General features: G+C 44.1%; 1 protein-coding gene across 1 annotated transcript in view; it reads left to right on the forward strand.

Moving 5' to 3' along the window:
- MFSD12 (major facilitator superfamily domain containing 12) overlaps positions 1-27,788 on the forward strand; it is a 197,917-nt gene that overhangs the window by 128,871 nt on the left and 41,258 nt on the right. Inside the window, exon 9 of the mRNA XM_040322574.1 lies at positions 21,811-21,941. Within this exon, the coding sequence (XP_040178508.1) occupies positions 21,811-21,941 (131 nt within the window). The remainder of the gene's footprint in view (positions 1-21,810; positions 21,942-27,788) is intronic.

A 27,788-nucleotide genomic window follows, 5' to 3' on the forward strand; every position in this document is an offset into this window, starting at 1 on the left:
AACCCACTTATACCAGGTATGTTAGAAGCACACATCTCAGTGATCCCCAAAAAAGGAAAAGACCCCACACACACAGCAAGTTATAGGCCAATATCCCTACTGAACGTAGACCTCAAAATCTTTGCGAAAATCTTAGCGAACCATTTACTCCCTCTTCTCCCCTCAATCATAACCAAAGACCAATTGGGCTTTGTCCCTGGCAGAGAAGCCAGGGACAACACGATTAAAGCCATAAACCTACATCATTTTTTGTCCTCCAACCAAGCAGGCTTCTTTCTATCCCTGGACGTGTAGAAAGCGTTTGACAGGGCACTACATGGAAGCAGTTCTCAGAACTATGGGCCTGGGTTGCCGCTTATTAAGCTTTATAATGGCTCTCTACTCTAGCCCAACGGTGAAAGTTTGCGTTATTGGCTTTCTCCATCCATAACGGAACAAGGCAGGGCTGCCCCCTTTCGTCCTTGCTATTTGTACTCACCCTGGGACCTTTTCTACATAGCCTCAGATGTAATCCAGACATCAGAGCCGAACATACACCCCTTAAAGAATACAAACTTGCAGCTTTTGCTGATGACATCCTCCTCTTTCTCACGGAACCACACATCTCACTCCCTAACCTTCTATCAGAATTCCGATAATTTAGGCTAATTTCCAATCTCAAGATAAACTTTTCCAAATCCTACTCCCTGAATATATCCCTCCCACACCAAACCATCAAACAATGTCAGAGTAACTTGCCCTTTCTATGGAAAGAAGGTGCAATAACCTACTTGGGTATTTAACTCCCTAGATCTCTCAAACACATATACCTCAAAAATGATCTACCTATCCTACACAACCTTACCAACGCTCTCAAGCGATGGAATAAACCCACCTCCTGGTTTGGTAGAGCAGCCATCCTAAAAATGAATGCCCTACCTCGCCTCTTCTATATCCTACAGGCAGCTTCAATCCACATCCCCCTAACATTTTTTCCGAACCTACAAGAGCTTGTGCACTAGATTACTCTATGGTGACCGAAGACCGAGAATCAGCTACTCACATCTCACTTTACCAAAGCAGAAGGGAGGAATAGGCCTGCCAGACCTAAGAAACTACTACCGGGCCTGTCATATGGCCAGAATCATAGACTGGAATATACACAAAAACTTAAAGTGGAGCTCCACCCGAAAGTGGAACACCCGCTGATCGGAACCCTCCCCCCCCTCCGGTGTCACATTTGACACCTTTCAGGGGGGAGCAGATACCTGTCTAAAGGCAGGTATTTGCACCCACTTCCGGCCACACAGTCTCGGGTAAACTGCGGGCATGACGTCACCTCCCCCCCCCCCCCCCCGTTGGCTCCCAGAACACAGCGAGAGCCAATCGGCAGGCGTAGCGCGACTCGTGCATGCGCTGTAGGGCACCGGGCAGTGAAGCCGGAGCGATTCACTTCCTGGTTCCCTCACCGAGGATGGCGGGGGGCAGCAGAGTGACAGGCAATCGCTCGTCCTCTGCTGCGGACGGCGCTGGACTCCAGGACAGGTAAGAGTCCTAATATTAAAAGTCAGCAGCTGCAGTATTTTGTAGCTGCTGGCTTTTAATATATATATTTTTTTTTTTCAGCGGACATCCGCTTTAAAGACTGGGTTGAACTCGAAGCCTCCTTCACTCGCTCCCCCCTGCACTCACTACCCTGGATGCTCCCAAAACACATCCCATCCGAAATCAACTAATCGGCCCAACCCTTAGAAGTTTTTACGAAACGTGTAAATTAACTTCATTATCCTCAACTCCAGGCCCGCTCACCTCTCTCCGCCTGAACCTGGACTTTCCTCCCGGAATGCACGGCAACTTCTTAAGATACATGGCCGCACAGGAGTATACTAGCACATCACTTTTTTGCGCAAGGCCATCCTTTACCACAGGAAAATCTTCCGTCCAACGGGGAAGGCCACTCCACCCCCCCCCCCCCCCCCTGGACTTACACTTTACTCTCGCACAATACTCGGATCCTAGATAGAAAGTTCAAAATATCCAGACCCCTCACACCCTTCGAAACCTTATGTCTAACTCAATCACCCCAGCGCTACTTAATCTCCACAATGCACTCTTTTATTCTCCAATGTTACACTCCAACACAGGACGAGCCTGCACAACCTGGGAAAACAAACTCTCTATCTCTTTCGCCAGAAGACTGGGAACTAATCTACCTGGTCATACACAAGGGTTCTGTAAATGTATCTACTCAAGAGAATAGATATAAAATCCAAGCCTGATGGTATCGCACCCCAACCCTTATCCACAAATTCTGCCCGGCCCTCTTCGATACGTGTTGGAGATGCCAACTCGAGAAAGGGTAACTCCTGCACATATGGTGGAGCTGCCCTACTATTCAAGCCTTTTGGTCTGAGGTGCATCACCTCATCACAAAGATAACCACATACAAGCCTGATGTCTCCCCGTCATAATTCCTCCTACACCACTCCACTCTGTCCCACAGAAACTACGCCTCATTAGCATCGCACATGACACACCTTCCAAATTCTCAATTAAATGGGCCTGCTGGACCCACTACCAGACAGCAGAATATCAAGATCTCATTGCTGCAAACAGCCCAACTGGCAGTCTCCGCCCTAACACCCCAGAGTAAGAACACCTCAGGAGCAGCCTCAAAACTGAACGCAAAAATACTTAATATACTTCATACCAGAACATTCCCCCACAAACAAATTCAAACTTTAAACACCCAATAACCTACTCACCACCCCAAATGGAGGGAGAGATGGACACCCACCCCCTCAGTTTCATCTGCACACTCTTCCATAACCATTTATTTACCCAACAGCCCCCACCCCCCCCCCCCCATTCGGTCCTCCCTTTTTCTGCCCTCCTCCCTCCACCCCAACCCTTTTTTCCTTTTTTATTTCCTTTCCTCTCTTTTCTCTTTCTTTTCCCCTCTACGGTACCCATACCTGCTCTTCGTCACACAGAAACCTACCACCACTCTGAGACATATACTGCTTACATTAAACAAACCCCCAGCAAGATACTCCAACTCAGCCGGACAAAAACAACAACTTCTTAGCCAAGACCAACGATTTATCCCATTAATCCTTTTTCCTATGCTCAGACAGCACGGACAACCCTCACCAAGCAGTTTTGCCAATGACACACTTTAACCCAATAAAGATCCAAAACTAACATACACTACACATACATGGGATTGGGTCGACCCCCCCCCCAGATAAATAACTCCCAAGCTTCTTCCTCAACAGTCCAGACCCCTGGAATCTAAGAAGTTCCTGACATACCAGAATTAACCCTCACCCTATACACTATATATTTTTTTTAAGGGGGAAAAAAACGAACAAACACACTGGTATGCAGCTTGGTCCCAAACTAAAAAAAAAGAGAACAAAAATAGTATAGGAAGTCTCCAACCTTGTGACAAACTGTTTGGCAAGTTAAAGGGGTTGTAAAGGTACCTTTTTTTTTTTCCCCCTAAATGGCTTCCTTTACCTTAGTGCAGTCCTCCTTCACTTACCTCCATCCTTCGATTTTTCTTTTTAATGTCCTTATTTCTTCTGAGAATTCCTCACTTCCTGTTCTGTATGTCAGGAGTCAGGAAGCTCTCAACGTTGCAGATGGAGAAAGGAGCTGTGTGTTAGTGGGCGTCCTGACTCTCCTGTAGTCCAAGGGAGGGGGCGAGCACGACACTCCACACCAGGGAGAAAGCCTTGCATTACTGTGTGGAGTTACATACCAAAGAACAGGAAGTGAGGATTTCTCAGAAGAAATAAGGACATTTAAAAGCAAAATCGAAGGATGAGGTAAGTGAAGGAGGACTGCACTAAGGTAAAGGAAGCTATTTAGGGAAACAAATTGTACCTTTTACAACCCCTTTAAGATGTCTTTCTTGCGTGTCCACATGGAGCCCCATGTTACATAGTTTAATAGTTGGGTTGAAAAAAACATAAACCATTTGAATAAAAAATCCCATATACCAAATTCTATACCCACAGTTGATCCAGAGGAAGGCAAAAATCCCCAGCAGAGCATGATCCAATTTGCTACAGCAGGGGACAAAATTCCTATCTGATTTTCCCTGGATCAACTTTACCTATAAGTGTTAGAACTCGGTTATATTATGTACGTTTAGGAAAGTATCCAGGCCTTTCCTAAAGCAATCTACTGAGCTGGCCACAACCACCCCTGGAGGAAGTCTATTCTACATTTTCACAGCTCTTACTGTGAAGAAACCTTTCCGTCTTTGGAGATGAAATCTTTTTTTCCCTCTAGACGTAAAGAGTGCCCTCTTGTCTTTTGTGTTGACCGTAAAGTGAATGACTTAACACTAAGTTCACTATATGGACCCCTTATATATTTGTACATGTTGATCATATCCCCCTTAATCTCCTCTTCTCAAGAGTGAATAAATTCAGTTCCTCTAATTTTTCCTCATAGCTGAGCTCCTCCATGCCTCTTATCAGTTTGGTTGCACTTTCTCCAGTTCCCCCATATCCTTTTTGAGAACTGGTGCCCAAAACTGACTGCATATTCCAGATGAGGACTTGCCAATGATTTGAACAGGGGCAAAATTCTCTCTCTCTGGAGTCCATACCTCTTAATACAAGAAAGGACTTTGCTCGCTTTGCCATGCCATTATTGAGCTTATGATCTACCAAAACCCCCAGAGCCTTCTCCACCATGGATTCCCCCAATTGTACTCCCCCTAGTATGTATGATGCATGCATATTCTTAGCCCCCAAGTGCATAACTTTACATTTATCAACATGAAACCTCATCTGCCACATAGTCGCCCAATTAGACAGTGCATTGAGGTTGACTTGTAAATTGGAGACATCCTGTAAGGATGTTATTCTACTGCATAGCTTAGTGTCATCTGCAAAGACAGACATTTTTCTTTTGATCCCAGACCTGATATCTTAATTTTAAAGATATTAAAAAGTAAGGGTCCCAACACTGAAACTTGGGGTACACCACAGAGAGCCATAGACCATTCAGAGTAAGAATCATTTACCACTATTCTCTGAATTCTGTCTTTTTAGTCAGTTTTCTATTCATTTACAAACTGATATTTCCACATGTGATAAGGATCAAGGCGCAGTAGTCGGCCTACACTCGGCTTAGTAGTAGAACTCTGTAAAATGGTCTTATGGAGCCATCTAGTGATGTCCCCAAGGGTATGACAATGGAACAGAAAGAACTTATAGGCAACAGGAGTGATGAAACTCGGAAAACATAAACAGCCCATCATAGTCAGGGGAAAAAAGAGCAGAACAAGTGCAGCATACCACATTGGTTTGAAATTCCAGTGCCCCATTAAATCGGGAACAAACATGTTATAGAACCACTCAGACTTGGAGATTCCTGTCAAGCCACTCACTGGCTTCCACCGGACTATCAAAGAATTTAACTGCTCCTTAATGCTGCACCCGGAGCCGGCTTGGGTACAGCATGCTGTACTGGAGTTCTCTTTCCCTCAACCTCTTGCGGACATCATTAAAGGATCGCCTTTTCTATTGAGTTTCAGCCGAGAATTCAGGGAACAGCATTATTTTCGTATTCTCAAAGCGCAATTCCTGATGTTTCCTAGATTCCTGCAGGATCATATCCCGGTCACAGTAGTTGAGGAATCTGACCAAAAATGGACGCAGGAATGCACCAGGGGGGTGAACACCTGTGGGCACATTCCACCACATATGTAGGGGGTAGGTCACCCAATTGCAGGATCTGTTTGAAAAAACTGTTTAAACACTGCGTTTTTGGCCCCCCTCAAGTAGTCCTACTACCTGGACATTATTTCTCCTTTGACTGTCCTCTGCGTCATCGGCTCTATGCTGGAGGGATCTTACCATTTCTTGCAGCTCGGTCAGTTGTGCACCCTGCGAGTGAGACGCATCCTTCACCTCAGAAATCCTGTCTTCCGCTGTGGTGAGCCTGCCGTAGATTTTATCCAGGTCATGCCTGACAAGCGTGCGCTCTGTGGCAAGATGGTCGATTCTAACCATCACTGCAGCCTTGCTGGCGTCTATGGCCTCCAGGATAGGTCTGGTTATAGCATCTTGCTCTGGGGACGCCGGCGGGGGATCCTCCTGATCGTGTCCCGCTACAGCCGCCACTTTCTCCATCTGCCTGTCTTTCTTGGCGCTCTTAGAATTCTGCTTGGGAGGCAAGATGACGGAGGCGGGTCCCTGCTCCAGGCCTCGTGCAGAGCGTGTCTGGCACAGTGAGTGCTGCAATGTCTGTCCATGCTTGCGCCCGGTCTTTCTCATGACCAGGATGTCCCCATCTCAGCCCGGCAGTGTAAGAGCAGAATGAAGGGCACAAAATGCTCCGAAAATCGGATTAGCTCCAGTGAAACACTTGCATTGCTCACATCCGGTCACGCCCCCTTGTGTTTATTCTTTTTAAATCATAATTGCAACAGAAACTACCCAAATGACCCTGATCAAAAGTTTATGTACCCCAGTTATTAATACTGTGTATTGCCCCCTTTAACATCGATGACATCTTGAAGTCTTTTGGGGTATTTGTAGATGAGGCTCTTTATCTTCTCAGATGGCAAAGCTGCCCATTCCTTTTGGCGAAAAGCCTCCAGTTCCTGTAAATTCTTGGGCTGTCTTGCATGAACTGCACATTTGAGATCTCCCCAGAGTGGCTCAATGATATTGAGGTCAGGAGACTGAGATGGCCACTACTGAACCTTCACTTTATTCTGTTGTAGCCAATGATAGGTTGACTTGGCCTTGTGTTTTGGATCATTGTCATTTTGGAATGTCTAAGTATGTCCCATGCATAGCTTCCTGGCTGATGAATGCAAATGTTCCTCCTGTATTTTTTTGATAACATACTGCATTCATCTTGCCATCAATTTTGACCAAATTTCCTGTGCCTTTTGTAGTTCACACATCCCCAATACATTAGCGATCCACCTCCTGTGTTTCACAGTAGGATTCGTGTACCTTTTCATCATAGGCTTTGTTGACTCCTCTCCAAATGTAGTGTTTATGGTTGTGGCCAAAAAGGTCAATTTTGGGTTTCATCACTCCAAATGACATTCTGCCAGAAGGTTTGAGGCTTGCTGTTTAGCGTATTGTAAGCGGGATACTTTGTGGCATTTGCGTAGCAATGGCTTTCTTCTGGAAACTCGACCATGCAGCCCATCTTTCTTCAAGAGCCTGCTTATTGTGCATCTTTAAATGGCTACACCACATGTTTTCTGAGAGCTCTGTATATCACTTTGTTTGTGGGTTTTTCTTTGCATCCCAAAAATTTTCCTGGCAGTTGTGGCTAAAATTTGTATTTGGTCTACCTGACCGTGGTTTGGTTTCAACAGAACCCCTCATTTTTCACTTCTTGATTAGAGTTTGAACACTGCTGATTGGCCATCTCAATTCCTTGGATATCTTTTTATATCCCTTTCCTGTTTTATACAGTTCAACTACCCTTTCCCGCAAATCCGTTGACAATTCTATTGCATCTCCCCATGACTCCGAATCCAGAAACGTCAGTGCAGCACTGGATGAAAGATGCAAGGGTCTGTAAGGAGTCCAGAAACACATTGACCTTTTACACACACACACACACACACACACTACAAGCAAACAGATCACAGGTGAGGATGGTTACCTTTTAATAGTCATTCAAACCCCTTTGTGTCAACTTGTGTGCATGTTATCAGGCCAAAATCACCAGGGTATGTAAACTTATGATCAGGGTCATTTGGGTAGTTTCTGTTGTGATTATGATTTAAAAAGAATATACACAGTTGATAATAAATGGCTTTAGCCAAACACTAACCATGAGTGAACAATGTTTGTGTTCTTATTCATATTCTCTGAAAAATGGCCAAGAAATCATAAATTCTGCCAGGGTATGTAAACTTATGAGCACAACTGTGTGTGTTTGTGTGTGTGTGTGTGTGTGTACACACACACACACACACACACACACACACACACACACGTGTGTTTAAAACAATAATATCATCACCCCAAAAGTGTAATAAACAAAAAAATGTAATTGTGTATGTGTGCGTATGCATACACACACACACACACACACACACACACACACACACACACACACACACACACACAGCGGAACTCTGCTTAACAAGTAATGCGGTTAACAAGCATTTTAAAAGACAAGCAACTTTTTTCTTTAACCTGTTGTCTCGCAAAACGTGCAGAATTTAAGCTAATGGGGTGTGCAGTACCGTATTTGGCCAGAGGTGCGGAAATACTCGGGAAATACTCCGTTCTCGAGCCTTACCAAGTTCAGCAGAGCTGTCCCCAAGTATTTCCAAGGCTCTCCAGCGCACCCATTTGTGGCCACATGTGGTATTGCATGCAATAGAAGTCAATGCGAAAAAAATTTCTTTGTTTCGATTGACTTCTGTGGGGAAACTTACTTTGATATGCGAGTGCTTTGGATTACAAGCATTCTCCTGGAACGAATTATGCTCCTAATTCAAGGTTCCACTGTGTGTGTGTGTGTGTGATAGATATATATCTATCTAATTTCTCTAAAAAATGTGTGTGTGTCTGCCCATGTTTCTCCTTGGGAATGTACTTCCTATTTTCCAACTACTGCCTAGGTTGAGTTCACAGATATACAAAGAAAATTATTTCTTCAAAATGGATCTCAAATGATCGGACATTGTCCATTACCGTCGGTTAATATCAGTTTTCACGGATCTCGATGTAGCCTTGTTCGTTAAAAAAAAAGGATAAAATCGAAAAGCTGAGGTTAATGGATGGTAATGGATGGTCATCCGTTTGTCCATAGGAATGCATTGTCGGCTGTTGACGGATGGAAGAAATACGGATAGACAGTCCAATCACGTGAAAGAGGCCTTAAACATAACCTGGGAAAGAAATTGGTTCATATCTTATTGATTTATAAATAAAAATGGGAAAAAAAAACTAAATACCCTCCCATACTGAATACAAATACCAAAACTATCACCAAGCTCCAAGGCAAAGAGACTCTCAATATAGTAAAATTTAACTCCCCAAGGAAAAAACAACCAGGAAGTCCAGAGGAACGAAAACTGAGCAGGAGGGAGGTGCAGGATCACTCATAGTGGGGACACATGCCATTCAAATTTCAAGCCACCCAGGATTCGGGTTTGTAAAATAAAAATCCTGAACACCTCCCTCCTGCACATCAAACCAAACAGTTTCCCCCTTCTAGGGGGGGGGGGGGGTGCATTACCATTCCCACAATCTGTACCAATGTAAGATCTCAGATACCCCCATCATTATAATGTCTGGCCACGTTCATAGATTTATTTAATGTCATTGAGGTGCTCCCGGAACCGATCTCTTAACGCCTTGTTGTACATCCCACATATTGGTGGTTATGACTAAGGCCTTGTAGGCTGAAACACGTCAACTGCCATTTATGTTTTTTCACTGTGGCTTGTTAAAAAAAACAAAGAGTGCAGTTCATCTTTTCCTCATCCCACATATTGGATCTGACATAATTTACATGTATTCACATAGATTACATACTTTGTTACATTTTGTAGGGATTCTTCAGACAGAATTCCTTATGGTTAACGCTTGTTAAGTAATTACTTCTCCCCCAAAACATGGGGACAACAAGGACACTCTCTGCCTCCACATCTATAATTTCATGTAACTAAGTGGTATTAACCACTTAAGACCCAGACCTTTAGGCAGCTAAAAGACCCGGCCAGGTTTCGCGATTCGGCACTGCGTCGCTTTAACAGACAATTGCGCAATCGTGCAACGTGGCTCCCAAACAAAATTGGCGTCCTTTTTTTTCCCCTCTAAAAAATAGAGCTTTCTTTTGGTGGTATTTGATCACCTCTGTGTTTTTTTGTTTTTTTTTTGCGCTATTAACAAAAATAGAGCGACAATTTTGAAAAAATGCAATATTTTCACTTTTTGCTATAATAAATATCCCCCAAAAATATATAAAAACATTTTTTTTCCCTCAGTTTAGGCAGATAAAAAATGCATTTAAATTGAATTGTTTACTGTGAAAATGACATTTGCAGTTTGGGAGTTAACCACAAGGGTGTGCTGAAAGGGTTATGTATGACCTAATATGTGTTTCTAACTGTAGGGGGGTGTGGCTGTAGGTGTGACGTCATCGATTGTGTATCCCTATAAAAGGGATCACACAATTGATTACGGCGCCACAGAGAAGAACGGGGAAGCTGTGTTTACACGATCGCGGGACTCCAGCGGCAATCGGGTCACGGAGCTTCGGACCGGGGCGCGCGCCCTCAACCCACGGCTGGGCACTAGCAGAGGACGTACCTGTACGTGCATGTGCCATTTTGCCGACATAAATGTGCAGGAGGCGGCCCTTAAGCGGTTAAGGCTTTCTCGGTATAATGTTAATCCCTTTTTTTTTTTTTTTTTTATTTTTTTTTTTTAGAATATCATATTTTCATCCTCCTATACTATTGGAAGATATCTCTTCACCACCTCTCCCGCCTGCTGAAATTCTAAACTATATGTTGTAACCAAGAGGGGCTTATTTATCCTTGTGTGGGGCATTTGGGATTTAGTCTATAAAGTCTGCCTATCTTTAGCCTTAGCGATACATTATGGCCGATCCAAAGTCCAGGCAGGATAACCCAGTTGTCTGAATCTATTGTATAGCAGAATGGCTTAACTTTTTAAAATCGGAATCCTCACTGAAAAGCCTCTTAATGTGGACAAACTGGCCCACTGGTATCCCCTTGATTGTATGTTTTTAGGATGATTGGACTAGGCCAGTAAAAGGCTGTTATCTGCCATGGGCTTACTGTATAACCAGGTGATGACCCAATTACTGGATGCTGTTAATAATACATCTAGAAAGGGAATGTCTACACTCTGCATGACCCGGGAAAGATAAATGCACGGAGTTGGAATTAAAAATCTCACATTCCGGTGTCGGACAAACAACAAATCGTCCATGTACCGACAGAAAAAAAGATTCCTAAAAGGATTTTAATCCCCAGAGATGTGGGAGCGTTCGCACCACCCCATAAAGTGGTTAACGAGCGATTGGGGAAAATTTAGCTCCCATCGCTGCCCCACATCTTTGGAGATTAAAAATACCATTAAAAATGAATAAATTATGTGTAAGTAAATAATACAGAACCTCCCAAAAGAAAGTCGCTGTACCAATGGTAACTCAGTGTGATCCAAATAAAGACACTGCCTCCTTATCCAAGTGATGTGCTATGTTGAAATATAAACTTGTAACATCACAAGTCACCCAAAGGCGGCTCTCTAATTAGGCAAATTAGGCGGCTGCCTTTAGGCCTTGCAAAGTCAGGGGCCCCGTGCGGCCACCTAATTTGCCCATACCTCACCCTTTCTGACCGTCTCCTGTACCATGTCTGCAGTCTCTAAACATCTCCTGTATTATGTCTGCAGTCTCTGACCATGTCCTGTATCATGTCCGCACACTCTGAACATCTACTGTAGTATTTCTGCAGGCCCAGACCATCTATTGTATTATGGCCGCACAGTCTCTGACCATCTTATATCATGTCCTCAGTCTCGTAGTGTAATATAGGATGAAACGAGAGCCATCAAGCTGGAGCCCAGAGAGGACCATTTGACTGAGCCCTGCACGGTGCACCTGAAGGGTGGTCAGTAACCGCGTAGCAAGGCCAGTCTGAGGGGAATCACTGATGTAGGGGGCAGTGAATACAGTAAGGTAGGAAGGCACTGATATAAAGGTTCCCCATTATATCAGTAAGCCCCCCCTCCCCTCTTACCTTAGTGCATTCACTCTGCGGAAAGTGCTCTATGGTGACCAGAGGAGTCCTCACATTAGAGTTTCCATTTTAAATGCAAGTTGGAACTCTGTGGACAATGACATAAAGGGGAACGCTGATGTAAAGGGGAATGCATAGGACTCTGATATATGGTGATCTCATCACCAGAGCCCCCCTTACATTAGAGTTCCCACTTACATCAAATTTCCCCTTGCAGTGTAAGGAGGAATCCTGCACACTCTAATGTAATGAGGAACTCTGTTGGGTTATATTAACCTGACTTTCATGTAAATGGAGAAATATGGTTTTGACTCTTATACCTTAAACATATTGCTAGTAGCAGCTGCACAAATGTTATCTATTTTTGTATGTGTGTAATATATATTTATATTTGATTAAAGAAGAATTGGTTAGAGAGTTCTAGAAACTGTAAATTCATAGTTCATAGGATTTAGGCCTCTTTATATATGCAATTTTTACCGTAAATTTTTATCGCTTTAATTATTTTTCCCATTATGGGAGTTAGTTGGGCCTCATATCTAAGGTTGGCATAAGGCCTCACCAAGCCTAGAGCCGCCTCTGCCCAAAGATATTCTGGCTTCCAAACAAAATCCTCCATGTGTTTACACATTTGAGACTATAGCTCTAACCTGTTGCTCCTAATAACACAATTATTATAAAGTGATAAAGTACCAACCATGTATCCATATACTACTATTTTTTAAACTATATAAAATAATAAATGTCTTGTTTTCTGGATCCTATTATGTCTTCAAGGATTGCTCATTCTTTTCCAGCCAAGGGAGGCGTATCAAAAAAATGGGTTCCCCAATGTCAGGGAAATTCGGCTGTTTGCTATGCGCACACCATATCTCCTGTGCTAATAAGCACACATTTCGTCTAATGATATAATGCATCTTACCGAGCGCTCAATTTACTGTATATCCCCAAGTAAACAGACCTCACCATAGCTTATATTCTCAGCTCCATCAGCATGACTCCCCAGTGACCAGTGAGCTTGGTTTTTTATTTATAAATCGCAAAAGCCTTAAACACGAAGTGATGGCTCCAGCAGCCAATCGCTTCCTTCATGGGAAGTGACCTCACAGGAAATGAACTAACAGGAAAGGCTTCCAACAGGATTAGTTGATGGAAACAACCAATGAATAATGGCTAAAGCAGTCCTATGGGCGTGTCTGACCTGAGACTGGGTCCATGTATGTTTTTCCTGTCCCCCGTACCTGGCTAAACAAAAGAAGTCGCTTGGCTTTCAAACATGGGCTCCGTCTCTGACCATAACAACTCAGACTCCCGTATTTCCACTGATAGAAATCCTTATTCTGTGTTGTTCCAGAGAACAACGCATACCGGATTATACTACCATTCCTTGTGGATGAGAGGCTATCTACAGGTGTACGCTACGAATCTCGACATGTGCTGATCAGACACAACAGAGACAGAGTGTACATCTGCCTATAACTGATAATGTCCTTGCAGAGCGAACATATCCCCCCAGACGAATGTCTGCAATGCACAGGGGCCCTTTCGCTGGCAGACATACCCCCACTCTGCAAACGCCTCTCTCCAATCCCAGGAAGTTTTCCACTACCAGATGGGACTCAACCAGCATCAGTCTGCCCCAGGCAGCCCTTTGAGCGGGCTGCAGGAGTACCAACACTGGGCGACACTATGACAATACATATTAAATACATCTTTATAACATTTCCACAACACCCACTTGCAATGATTCTGTTGTGGGAAGTATAACATGGCATATTGCACATTTAACTGCCTCAGACACCCCCTTGTTTCCTCCAAATTTCACTCTCCAAGACTGTACCTCTGCCACAAAATCTGGTAAGGATTTAATTAGATTCTGGAATTGGTTTCTAACACAATTATACATTATTTTCTTAAAGCGGAGGTCCACCCAAAAGTGGAACTTCTGCTTAAACCACTCCTCACCCCCTTGCATGCCACATTTTTTTGGGTGGGAGTGGGGGCTTCAGGAGGAGTGGGACTTCCTGTGCCACTTCCTCCTTCCGCCCAGGGACCGCTTAGGCGATACGTCATATTGCCTACGGCGGCACCTCCCTGTAGGTCCCAGGCGATCGCCTGTCCAATCAGGTAGCGCAGCGTCGTTTTAGCGCATGCGCAGTGAGTGCCCGGCTGTGAAGCCGAAAGCTGTCATGGCCGGGTACCCACAGTTAGGATGGAGGTGTCGGCGGAGAGGGGGGGAGGGGAGCGGAGTGGCGCTGGACAGTGGAGCAGGTATGTGTATGTTTATTAAAAGCCAGCAGCTATGCTTTTTGTAGCTGCTGACTTTTAATAAACATAAAAAAAAGTCTGGAACTCCACTTTAATTTCCCTGGCTTTCTATGTTATTTTCTGTCTTTGAAAAATGCCTCATGAGAACTGGTCTTGGCATTCCTCCAGGTGGCTGAGCCCTCAAAGGTGTTCTATGTGTTTTTAATGGCAAACAGAGGAGAGGTCTTCTATCCCAAAGACCTCCTGAAGCCATTTTTGCAGGCAATCTCTCATATTTCCTTTTGCTGCGTTTGGGTAGGCCTGTTACAAGGACATTGTTTCTCCTTAATCGATTTTCCTCATCTTCAAATTTTTCATTTTGTTTCTTGACTATCCCTTTCAAAAGTTCAATCTCCTGTTTCATCGGTGTAACTTCCTCCTCCACCACACTTAATCTGCCTTCTAACTCTGTAGTACGTTCCTTGACCTTTTTGTGGTGGTGTCTGACATCCCTATTCTTTTAATACTTTTCAACTGTTCAAACGTTTTGGGCAAGGTCGTACTGCACCCTTTTATTGCCAGAAAAACCTCTTAAAGATGGTTCCTCCTGTAAGGGAAATTCACCTAAGACCACACTCTGGAACAAGTTGAGAAGTTTACTTTATTGACTCGTATGAGGAGTCAAGGTACACTAAAAGGACAGATATTTGCCTATTGGTTCTGACCGCTTGCCACCCATGCAATAGGGCTGCATAGGCAGTCAGCCTGATAGACGCCTATCTGAACAGATAATTGCCCACTGGTTCTGCTCTTTGACCCGTGCAATAGAGGTCAGCCTTATGAGCTCATATCTGACTTGTCTGTCTAATGCCGTGTACACACGATTGTTTTTCGACATGTAAAAAACGTTAACATTTTTTTTTAATTGAAAACGATCGTGTGTGGGCTTCACATCATTTTTCGGGTTCTGAAAAACTACAAAAACAAAATTCGAACATGCTGCATTTTTTAACGACGTTTTAAACAATGTCGTTTTTCGGGTTGCAAAAAATAATCGTGTCTGGGCTTAAACAACGTGAAAAACCTGCACATGCTCAGAAGCAAGTTATGAGATGGGAGCGCTCGTTGTGGTAAAACTAGCCTTCGTAATGGAGTAAGCACATTCATCACGATGTAACAGACAGAAATGCACGAATCGTCTTTTACTAACACAAAATTAGCAAAAGCAGCCCCAAGGGTGGCGCCATCCGAATGGAACTTCCCCTTTATAGTGCCGTCGTACATGTTGTACATCACTGCGCTTTGCTAGAGCATTTTTTTTAACGATCGTGTGTGGGCAACGTCGTTTTAATGATGACGTTTTTAATGATGGAAAAAACTATGTTTTTTCTAGAGGCTTAAAAAAGTTGTTTTTTACATGCCGAAAAACGATCTTGTGTACGCGGCATAACAATTGTAAAACTTGCATTTATATACCCTTACAAGCCTTATCTTGGTCATCTCTCCTAGATATGATTGGTTGCTAAGATCTACGTCAATGTAACACCTGTCCTCCAACCAGACAAACTTAATTATTCCCAGAATTCCTATATGTTCATTAGTGATTTTTAACTGGTTTTGTCCAATTAAAAACACCTGTGTAGAGACAGTCTGGTACCCAACTGTGTTAGATCAAAGCCTCCTCGTTCTGATACGATTCCACCAACAGATTTACGACTTTGAAAGAATGAACTTTCAATAACCCCACCTTATGCATTATGTCTTGCTTATATATATGCTATATATGCTTAGTCCTTGACTAAGCATTGTATAACGATGTGAAACGCGTCAACTATATTATCGCACCGTTTGCTGTTTCTCTGTTTGTGCAGTGGCTTTTTACTGGATTAAAGGCTTTTATTGTTTTTTACATTTAGTGCGGCTGTCCATACCATTTTGCTTCCATTTATGCTTTGTGCATTGCCTGCACCCATTGGATCTCTCTGAGTTTAGACTCGCCACCGAAGTGCACTCATCTGGAGTGGCGGTCTCTTTCCCCTACTTGGAGCAATGTGTAATTGCGCTAGAGAAAGACACGACCTCCCAGGTAGAAATGGCAAAAGCATTTAAATTACAATTGGAAGAATTAGAAGATCGGAGTCGCAGGAATAATGTGCGACTCCGCGGTATCCCAGAAAATGTATTCCAAGAAAACCTTGGTAACAAGGTAAGGTGCATTTTTCTCCTGATACTAGGAGAGTCTGCTCCAGCTAATATGGTAGGTAGACTCTATAGAGTCCATAGAGCACTAGGCCCCAAACACACAGATCCTAACCATCCATGAGATGTGATCTGCCGCCTCCACTATTATTCACAGGAGTCCATACTTAGAAAAGCTTGGGAAACTGGCATAGTGGAGCTAGATGGCGCATGGATTAAAATATTACCGGACATATCGAAGGCCACATTACAGCGCAGAGCCCTACTTCGTCCAGTTCTAGATCAGATAAGACAGACTGGCTGTACATATCGTTCGAGGTTTCCATTTGCCATTACAATACGCAAAAATGTATCCTCCTTTACACTAAGGTTACAGACAGACCTACCGGGACTCTTCAATTTTCTGGAGATAGAACCTTTTCCTGTGCTGGATTGGCGACAGATACTTCCGCAGATGGGTGGTCGAAAGGAAGTAGCACCCAAACAGGATTAAATAGAACTAAATAGAATGGAAACCCGACAGAGAATATGCTATAGATAAGATAAAATAATATGGCCTGATAAGCTCTGAGAGGGGGGGTGGGGTTGGGGGATGAGCCAAGAGAGGAGAATATTATTTTCCTTTCCTTCTTCTATTCTAAGTTATGGTAATGGGAGAGATTGACCCCAGAGGTTAGAGAAAATCTAGAGGCGCCAATAACTTTGGACAAACTTCAGAACGTAATTGGGACCTCTAAATTCGGTAAAGCCCCAGGCCCAGACGGGTTTTCGATACAGTACTACAATAAATTCCTTCCAATTTTAGGCCCCATATGGTGGAACTGTTCAATAAAGTAAGTTTTGTAAACATCCTTCCCTGTAATTCTCAAGGAAGGAAAGGATCCCACTTGCTTCAGTAGCCACAGGCCTATATCATTCCTGAATTGTGACCTTAAATTATTAACGAAGATTATTGCCACCTGAATTGTGCAACATTTATAGTCCATGGTAAACCTGGACCAAGTGGGATTCATTCCAACCAGAGAAGCTTGTGATAATACAATAAAAGTCCCGTCCATAGGGGGCGCCCGGGCGACGCCCCCCCCCCCCGTAGTCATTAAAAAAAAACGGGCCCTTTAAGAATTTAAGAATGTAGTTTTTACTAATATTGACTGCAGCGCGGCCCCCTCTGGCTCTCGCAAATAACATACATTCATTCATGCATGAATGTATGTTATTGTTGCCAGCTGACGCTGGTCTATTCAGATGGCCGGACCTTGGGCGCCGGATACCTGAATAACGGCAGCTGGTTGGCTGTGCGGAAGTGCCGCTGGCTCTGATAGGCTTTCCGAGTACAGCCCTCGTCTCGCGGATGCTTTATTCAGGGAACGTACGGGGGTGCGTTCCTTGGATAAGACTGACCGCCGTCTCAGCCAATCAGGTTCACCGATTCTGGTTATCGGTAACCTGATTGGCTGAAGCGTCATTGAGGGCGGGAGAAGACATCGAGGGACGTGGAAGCAGAAAGGTAAGTGCATTTTACAGGGCACAGCGGCGACAAAGGGCACAGTGGCATAAATGGGTACAGTGGTGACAATGGGCACAGTGGCAACAATTGAGAGGCACAGTGGTTGCGTTTGATGGCACAGTGGTGACAATTGATGGCAAACTGGTGTTTCATTGAAAGGGGCACCATGGTTTTGCGATAAACTTTTGTCTGACCTAAAGAGACACCCTTTGATCGGTCTTACAATACGAATCTGTTCACGCGTGATCGTTAAAACCTCTCTCTCGACAGTGGACTCGCCTTTTTTTTTTTGTAAAATCTTCGTGTGGATGGCATAGCAATACATCACAACAATTGTCGTAAAAAAGCGTCTCACATCAAACAATAAGCCATCTATATACGGTTTTTCAACATAACATAGAAAGAAAAACAAGGCAGTCTTTGAGAGAAGAGAAGGAGGGAGCAACTAATCCCATTGGGACCCGTTACTTATGATAGTATCACAGGGAGCTTGAGGGCCAGGCAGCGGGTCGAAAGCGGAGACCACCCCCCCCATAAAATACACATAATTTTAAGGCCTAGGTTATAGGGGCGACACATCTCCAACATCATGTCGGATAACAAAAGGGGTACCTCAGTACTTGTAGGAGGGACAGGACGACCGGAGGCCAACCCAGCCAGTCATACGGACAACAAGTGAGGCTAAACATATTGTGCAAGTTAATAGGATAGGCCGGCCGGGCGTGCCCGGAGAGAAGGGGGGCCACCCTGGGCCTCCGTCTTACCTTCCCCCCCGCAACAGCCCCCACCGACCCCCACAGCAGTCGACAGGCCTGTCCCGGGGTGACAAAACAAGTGCCTAGCCCTCAGAGGGGCCAGGCTGCCCCCCAGAAGCAGGCCGTCGAGTGGACTCGCCTTTGATGCCTATTCTTGGGAACCCGAGATTTCTTCCAGGTTTGAGAGACCATCACTTTTCTACCCTGTGAAAAATGTATCGCTTTCGAGCATCGCATTTTTTTAGTATCGGATGGCTGGCCATCCATAACCGCTCTAATGGAACCTGCGGGCCCCTTGCGATTACCCTTCTGGACTGCTGTGCAGCTCCACCACTTTCTTTATGCATTAAAGTCACCAGAGAGGTTTAGACAACAATTAACCATATTCGAATAATTTTGCTCGAAGAAGGGGACTTTGTAACAAACACTCTAACAAACACCCCCCCCCCCCCCCCCGGAACAACCAAACATATCTTGGATAGAGAAATGGGAGAGGGATGAACTGTAAGTTTACAATCAGCCAAAGACAAACAATGATTGAACTCTCACTGAAATCATCTATTTGTACTAAGATTCAGTAGACGAATTATAAAATATTGACAAGATGACACTATACCCCACAGAGATTACATAAATGATATCCTGAAACATCAGATTATTGCTAGAGATGCCTGGAGGAGGGAGGTACGATGCTCCATATTTTTTGGTCCTGTCCAAAAATAACATCTTATTGTAAGGAAGTACGGAACATCATTCAAAAATTTACGGACTACATAATACCAGAGGATTTTACTACATGTTTACGAATATCCCTGTCAAAAAATATAAGAAATTTATCTTACGACATTTAGTAAACACAGCCAAAGCATGTATCCCACTTGGGTGGAAAAATATGCTACCTCCTACGGTTGGATGCTTGCTCCATAAAGTGTAAGATATAAATAGGATGGAAGATCTTACACTTTCAGCACAAAACCAACAAAAAAGGAATGAGTTATGGACACAGTGGAATATGTTTGTGCTTTCTGAAGAAGGTTTGATCTTGCTTAACTCATGATGGTCAGACATAGGTACTACATCTAAAACCGCTAATAACTAGTTATCCAGGGTACCCTCTTCCCTTATTTTTTTCCCTCCCCTTTTGCCTCCATCTATTTCTTTCCCCCCCCCCCCCCCCCCTTAAAAATCTTTTTTTTTTTTTTGGTTTTGTTTTGTTCTGCTGTTTTTGTCTTATAATTTTGAAAATGAATAGGGCGATTCCAGATACAGCGACTAGGGGTGGTCCCCCTGCTCGCTGTAACACCAGCATTGGGAACCCTCTTAAGGGGTGCATGGATGGTGCTATGAAGGATGTGACTATTATTTTGTGATTATTGACTCAGAACTTTGATATATCTGTTATGTTGTTGTGTGTGTGTGTATATATGATACGAGAATCTGGACCCGCCCTTGGCGGTTGAAATAAAATATTTGAAAAAAACAAAGTTATATCGATCTGTTCAGACACTATACTGTACACTGTAGTGTTGGCGCTACTGGCACTAATCTGACTCTGCAGACCCTAACTGACGCTAAAACTTTATTACCCACCGGGTGATTGATCGGGGGTTAAACCTTTTATTGTTAATATACGGAGGGGGCCCTGACGCTGTATTAAAAAAAAAAAAAAACAGCGTCACCTCGCTGTGATCACTGGTGATGGGTGATCGAGAGGTTGAACCTTTTTTAGGGGGGGTCCCTAGACGTATCTGGGCCTACTACCAAGTACCCGAACACTGCTTATTGTCACAAATTACACCAGTACAGTGATAAAAGAAATATGAACACTGCATTAGGTGACAAGGAGTGAAGGGGGGGTTAACTAGGTGGGGCGATTTGGGGGTGACAAGTGTGCCCATGTGTACTGTGTCAGTATAGTGTTGGTGCAACTTACTCTGAGATGTCTTCTCTCTCTGGAATGAGTTCCATGAGGGGAGATGACATCACTTCCCTTGCTATCGCTATTGCCCTTCCATCAAGAGTGGAGACAGTCTAAAGGCCGTGATGGCGAATCTTGGCACCCCAGATGTTTAGGAACTACATTTCCCGTTATGCTCATGCACTCTGCAGTGTAGTTGAGCAGCATGGGAAATGTAGTTACAAAACATCTGGGGTGTCGAGGTTCCCCATCACTGGCCTAAGGCATGCTATGTGTTACTGACTGGATCACCATGTAAAAATAAAGGAAAAAGGGTATAAAAAAAGAAAACTAATACAGCCATCACATTTAGGGATTGGTAATCTGCAATATATTACATTTTGTCTTTGTGTTTTTTTGTGGGGGAGTGCTGTGCAGCTCTTGTTCTGGGACTAGATCATATGACTTCTGCCCATTCAAACAGCTTGCAAGCAGCCCTATACTTTTGGCAGCAGACACCGCTCGTTACCAATGGGGGTGAACAGCCAATGGACATGGCTGTTTACCACATGTCTCAGTGACTCGCCGCCAACAGTACAGGGCTGCGCACACACGATCGTGTGCATGTCATTTGAATGGGCCGGAGTCATATGACGTAGTCCCAGGCTGTTCGTGGTTGTTGTTTGTGGGTTGTTGCAGCTCTCCACATTCTCATACCAGATCCTTACAGACATTTTGGAGTCCACATCAGATATTCTCAGCCACGACAGCAGGAATTTACCTTGTCCTGTTGGTGATTTTTTGGCTGTGCTCTGTCCTGGGGACCTCGCCTACCTCAGCTCCCGGTGGAGACATTTGTGATGCTCCCTTACCCCTCAGTATTATGCAGTGACATGTCGAGTGCTTAAAATGGTCATACGCATCATCTCCTGATGAGGTGGTATTATTTCCCTGAAACGCATAGAGCTTAAAGAGATGCATACTTAATGACTTCATCTGTGAGGACATTCATTCCTTTTTTAGAAATATTATATGAATTTGTACATGGAGTAAGAACAGGAATGTTACCATATATTGTGTACCACTCATTGAAGAAATTACTAATTTGCTAAATTTTATGACCGAAACCGAGGCATTTGTACACACAATTTTCAGTCTTTTTTTTATTTATGGCACAAGTGATTATATACCACCAAAAAGCTCTATTTGTGTGAAAAAAAAGGTTGCAAATTTGAAAGCTGAAAGATGGCCTGGGCAGGAAGGGGTGAAAGTAGGAGTATTGAAGTGGTTAAAGTGTGTGACCATTTAGTAGGATATAATACTTGAGGGCATATTACTTGTGAGCAAAACATTAAATCTTTATGAAAATGCAAAAATGGGTATGTGTGTATATAATATATATGTATGTATATATAAACATTATCCCTTTTATTTTACTTTTTAGTACTGAACTCTGCTGTCCAGCTTGTATTCCTTTCTACCGCTGGGTGATGGTGATCGTAACTGGAGGACTTGCGTTAGTGAGTGCGTTGCCTCTAAGCTCCATCATGATCTGGCCTATCAAAATGCGGTTTTGTAAGTATTGATGTTGTATGAATAATATTGTATGTAACCCATAAGTTAACTGCTTGGAGCACTATTCCTAATTTCACTTAATAGGCTAAGGCTGAGAATGGAAAATGTAGATTTTACTTTGAAAGTTTTAAAGTGCTTATTTTTTCTTGTCTGTCCAAAGATCAGCTGTAGAGAAAATATATGCTCTTTTTAATTTAGCATTTTGGCAAAGCTTTATTTGTATAGGCCAACTCTCGTTTCTCAGTTTTCTTCCTGAAAAGTCTGCAAGTAATGGTACTGTAACATAAAGGAAACTAAGCGCGGGGAGGGGCATGCACGAAGCCTGAGGGAGTGGACATGCTTCCTTAGAGCTCCGCTCCTGGACTGGGCAGACCGGAGAGACGTGGATGTAAGTAACTATTAAAAGTTCAAAGAACACTGCCTCTCCGCCCACAGAAGCTGCTGGTGTCGCCATAATGACACTAAAAACCTCTAAGGCAAAATTTAAAATGGGAACATCCAGGGAGGCGCCAGCTAATCTGTCTTCTAAAATGGAGGCATCAGTTACCTCACAGCTGAACACACAGCGCTCCCTGAAAACCCTGTCACACAGCTCAAAGCTGCAGGAATACTCCGGTGAGTCTGACTCAGAAATTGAGGATTCACAAACAGTAATTCATTCTCGGATGTTTAAACAACGTATGCTAAATAAGGCATTAAAACAAACTTCTGACCATATCACTAACCTGTTAACAAGAGAAACTAGGGAACAGCTGACCTGGAAATGAGAGTGGATAGCATAGAGAACCATTCGCAACATTATGTCTCTGAAATTGAGCATCATACAGCGGAGCTCCACCCTAAAATGGAACTTCCACTCATCGGAACCCTCCCCCCCTCCGGTGTCACATTTGACACCTTTCAGGAGGGTGGGGGCTTGCGATACCTGTATAAGGACAGGTATTTGCACCCACTTCCGGCCACACAGTCTGCGGGTATACTGCATGGACAGGACATCACACCCCCCCCCCCCCCCGTTGTGTTCTGGGAAACACACGGCTTCCAGAAGACAGCAGGGACCGGTGAGCGCGGCTCACACGACTCGCACATGTGCCGTAGGGATCCGGACAGTGAAGCTGCAATGCTTCACTTCCTGGTTCCCTCACCAAGGATGGCTGTGGGGGCAGCAAAGTGACGAGCGATCGTTCGTCCTCTGCTGCCGATGGCGCTGGACTCCAGGACGGGCAAGTGTCCTAATATTAAGTCAGCAGCTGCAGTATTTGTAGCTGCTGGCTTTTAATTATTTTTTTTCGACGGAGATCCGTTTTAAGGAGGAGATATTTTACTTTACAGTCCCGCATTGATGACCAATAAAATAGGGACAGAAGATCTAATTTGAGGATTAGAGGAATCCCTGAGACTGTTGAGGATATCGTATTTGCCCTCTTTCAGGAGATGCTGCCTGGCGTACCTGTTGAAAGGTTAGAATTTGTTAGCTCCGTGGAAGCCTTAAGCGATCGGATATCTGATGGAATCGAATCCGATGGATTTTTTCGTCGGATATCCGATGAAGCTGACTTTTTCCTATCGCCTTCCAGGACGGCACACCTGAGAGATGAGGGCTCCTCCCCACAGGAAACACAATCAATTGACAGCATGTTAGAAGTCCCCACCCTTCCCCTTGATCCCCAGTATTGATTGTGTTTCTCCCGAACACAGCGACATGTTTTTTGTTTAAAAGACCGGGAGGGTCTAATGGTACCCCTGTAGAGACAAGTTTTAGGGAGGCCGGGGAGGGCTCAACTAACCTGTAGGCCTGTCCTTCTCACAGGTCGCCCCAAGTGTGCACCAGCGCTCTGGCCGCAGGGAGTGTGCGCCATCGCTGTATTTCAAAATTGCCGCCATTCGCCGCTCTCTGCACTTTCGGGTTTTCATATACAGGAAGCACTGGTCTCCAAGCCTCGTTCTGAACAGCTGCATCACAGGAAGTGGACGGCGTTGACTCAGTGCAACCTGGAAGTGCCAGGAAACACCGGGAGACAGCGTGAAGAGCAAGGGGGTGAGAAGCGGTCTGCTTGCTGTACCAGCCCCTCTAGCGGTACCAGCAGCCCAGGACCCAGCCAACCTCCTCATGGAACAAGAGGAAGGGAAGGCAAATGTGACTGCAGGCAGATCCAGGTCGGGGACCAGTGAGTACAAACCCCCTTGGAAAGGGAGTGGGAGGTCCTGACTTTCAGGGGTCTGAGATTCCGGGGCCAGCCAGAACAGGAACTGGATTTCACTTCTCGCCTTACCCTTTCCCCTCCCCTGTACAAACCTGCAGTTTTAGGGGAAGACAGGGTAATGTTATGCATATGTGTTGTATCTCTTGTCTTGCAGAATCCCCCAGTGGAACCCAGGAGGCCCCAGATAATTGACCTCCTGCCGCTACAGGGCATAGATCCTCAAAAAATAAAAATGTGGGTACTGGAAGGATAAACTCCCACTCAAAGCCCTTTTGCTATAAATGCATTAATAATTTAGCAGGGAGGGAGGCTTCTGCAATGAGAAAAAGTCTCTCATCTATGCAGACGAAAGCTTTCCGTGAAGCCGCCGGGCAGTCAGTAACCCAAGGTCCTGACATAGAGGATCTTACCCCTAGAGAAGTCATATCCTCCCAGGAAAGCCTCCTCTAAATGGGACCTAGTGCCTTTCTCCCGCCCTCACAATCACTCCCTCTAGCCCAGGTAGAGGAAGAAAAGGAGGACGGGGAGGATATGGAAAGCCAGGCCAGGTCAGAACACAGCTCAGGGGGGGAGTTTGATCTAGACCTGTTAAACCAGATTCAGGAGGATGCAAGGTTAAAGAGACTCCTCTTCACCCTAGAGGATCTGGATTGACTTCTGCAGGCAATATAGGCCACTGAGGAGATTACAGAAGCCCCTAGAATAACTTCAGCATATAGGTATATAGGGGGCTGAGCAAGGCTCAATCCAGGGTGTTCCCACTCCAATCCCTAAAGGGTCCGGGCCAGCTGCTATGAATCTGGCAGGTAGCTCATGGTGGTGCAATTAATTTTTTTTAGCCCTTTAAAGCCTATCTCCTAATTTTTACCCATAGGGTAGGGCATATTATCCTTGAGGAAGGAGCCTGGGGATATAGAGCACTTTCACATCTGACATGTCATCATGTCAGATGGGAAGAAAACCAGAAGTTGGGTATGCTTAGTTACATACCTGTCCAGTCCTCTGAGCCCAGGGATTAAGCTTCCCTTAATCTATTATCCTTAAGTGTTTTTTTTCCTTTTCACTATGGCTATGGCAAACAAATAAAAAGGGGACCCACAAGGATTATCTGTCAGGAAGCCTTTTTCTAAATCGTTCTCCTGAACAGACTAGTGGTTTAAAACCAGATGTTCTTTGTTGACCAAAGTAGTTCCTTGTTTCACAGAACAAATCCCTAATTGGTCTTTTTGGTGGTCCTATGCAGCAGTTACAGACATTATAGACCACGATTGCTAGAATGTTGACAGTCAATCTTTCTATCTTAAAAAAAAAAAATCACAGGCTCTCAGATTTTATCTTTAAGAGCCCATGCCACCTAGATCCTGCATCCGAAGAGAAGGCAGGGGCATATGTGGAGCAGACCTGCAGGTCCGTTACATGATCCGGCTAGGATACCTTCATCACACACTAGGTAGTGTAGGTAAAAAATTCAAGTCAAAATCTGACATTTAGCAGAAAGGCCTTGCAGGCAAGGGTCCCACCCTAAAGTAGGCCTGTTGGTTCCTTTATTATCCTCTCAGGTGTGCCGTCCTGGAAGGTGATAGGAGAAAGATACGCTAAACGCTAGGTGGTAAGTACCTATGTGGAACGATGTCCTTTGCGAACCAGTTCGGGATTACTTTATTACATACTGGGGATCAAGGGGAAGGGTGGGGACTCATAACAAGCTGGCAATTGATTGTGTTTCCTGTGGGGAGGAGCCCTCATCTCTCAGGTGTGCCGTCCTGGAAGGTTCGTAGAAATACCGTTACCGGTAAGTCTAATGTAGGTTTTCATCAGTCTTGCCTACACACCATCAGTCAAAAATCTGACCGTGCCAAAACGTGGTGACGTTAAAACACTACGATGTGCTGAGAAAAATTAAGTTCAATGCTTCGAGCATGCGTCGACTTGATTCTGAGCATGCATGGATTTTTGACCGATGGACTTCCACGCAGACGATCGTTTTTTTCTATCGTTTTTTTATCCATAGGAAAAATTTAAAACCTGTTCTATTTTTTTTTCACCGATGGGACCCACACACGATCAGTTTGTCCGATAAAAACAGTCCATCGGTCTGTTTTCATCGGACAAATCAATTGTGTGTACAGGGCTTAGCCGTCCCCCGGGTCAAACCCCAGCTGCTCATACTTCAAAACAATCACATTGTTTACCACTGGGGTTTTCCATTTTCTTTGTTTCACTCACCTTGAAACCAAATATGTCTGCTGAACCCCTGATGATTTACAGTCAGCATTGATTGAAATGGGCCTTGCAGATCGAGTTTCAACCAAAAATCAAGCCCACACACGTTCTTCCTCACAACCATCCTCGCAGCACAAGACAACCGGTTCAAATTGACTTTTGAACTTTCACTAACTTGTCCTAATAATTTTTTATTTTTTTTGGTCCCCCCCCCCCCCCCCAGGAACTTATCCAGGCCCCCCCTTTTTTTAATATATATATATATATATATATATATATATATATATATATATATATATATATATATATATATATATATATATATATATATATATATATATATATATATATATATATATATAGAAGTGTTGTGTTTGTTACGTGTGTTTGTTTAAATTTTATAAGTTGTGTAATTGTAATAACAACTATCAATTTAATTTTACCTGAATATTCTCATTTCATATGTGATCTCCTCATGTATGGCTCAAGCATTATTGCCAATCAACGTGCCTTTTGTAAATAATAATGTTAGATATGCTTGACTTTTATACCCCCGCCCCCCTTACATTTTTTTTTTTAATATACGAATACTATTGGGTAGATTCAGTAAGTTGGGCCGACTTATCAGTAGATAAGTCGACCTAACTCAGAATCTACGCCGACCTATGTTTAAGCATATGCTCAAACCGAAATACGCTTAAACATATCTAAGATAGGACGGCTTGCGCCGTTCTATCTTAGGTTGCAATATTTTAGATGGCCGCTAGGTGGCGCTTCCATTGCGGCCGGCGTAGAATATGTGAATGAGTTTATACGCCGATTCACGAACGTACGCCCGGCCGCCGCAGTCGATTTACGCCGTTTCCGTAAGGCATTAGCAGGCCTAAAGTTATTCCACCTATTAGGTGGAATAACAATGTTAAAGTATGGCCGCCGTTCCCGCCACTAGATGATAATTTTTTACGTCGTTTGCATAAGTCGTCTGCGAATCGGGATTTACGTCGTTTACTTCCACGTCAAAATCAATAGGCCCGTGCGGCGTTCGTAGCCGCAATGCACACTGAGAAATGTAGGCGCCCGGCGCATGCGCACTTAAGAAAACAAAACGTAAAAAACGTAAGGACAAGCCTCATTGTCAACAAACACGCCCCCCTCCAACACATTTAAATTCAGCGCCCTTACGCCCGCCCGCTTTAGGCTACGCCGCCGTATAGTAGCAGGCAAGTATATTGAGAATCATTACTAGCCTAGCTAATTTACGGCGGCGTAGCCTAAACAGGCTAAGCTACGCCGACGCATCTTTAAGCACTCGTACCTGAATCTACCTATATATGTTTTAAAGCGGGAGTTCACCCGAAAAACACATTTTAACATTAGATTGAGGCTCGTTTTGTGAAGGGGAATGGGGTGTTTTTTTTTG

The sequence above is a fragment of the Rana temporaria genome, chromosome 1, assembly GCF_905171775.1.
Source record: "Rana temporaria chromosome 1, aRanTem1.1, whole genome shotgun sequence".
In the NCBI taxonomy this organism is placed as follows: domain Eukaryota; kingdom Metazoa; phylum Chordata; class Amphibia; order Anura; family Ranidae; genus Rana; species Rana temporaria.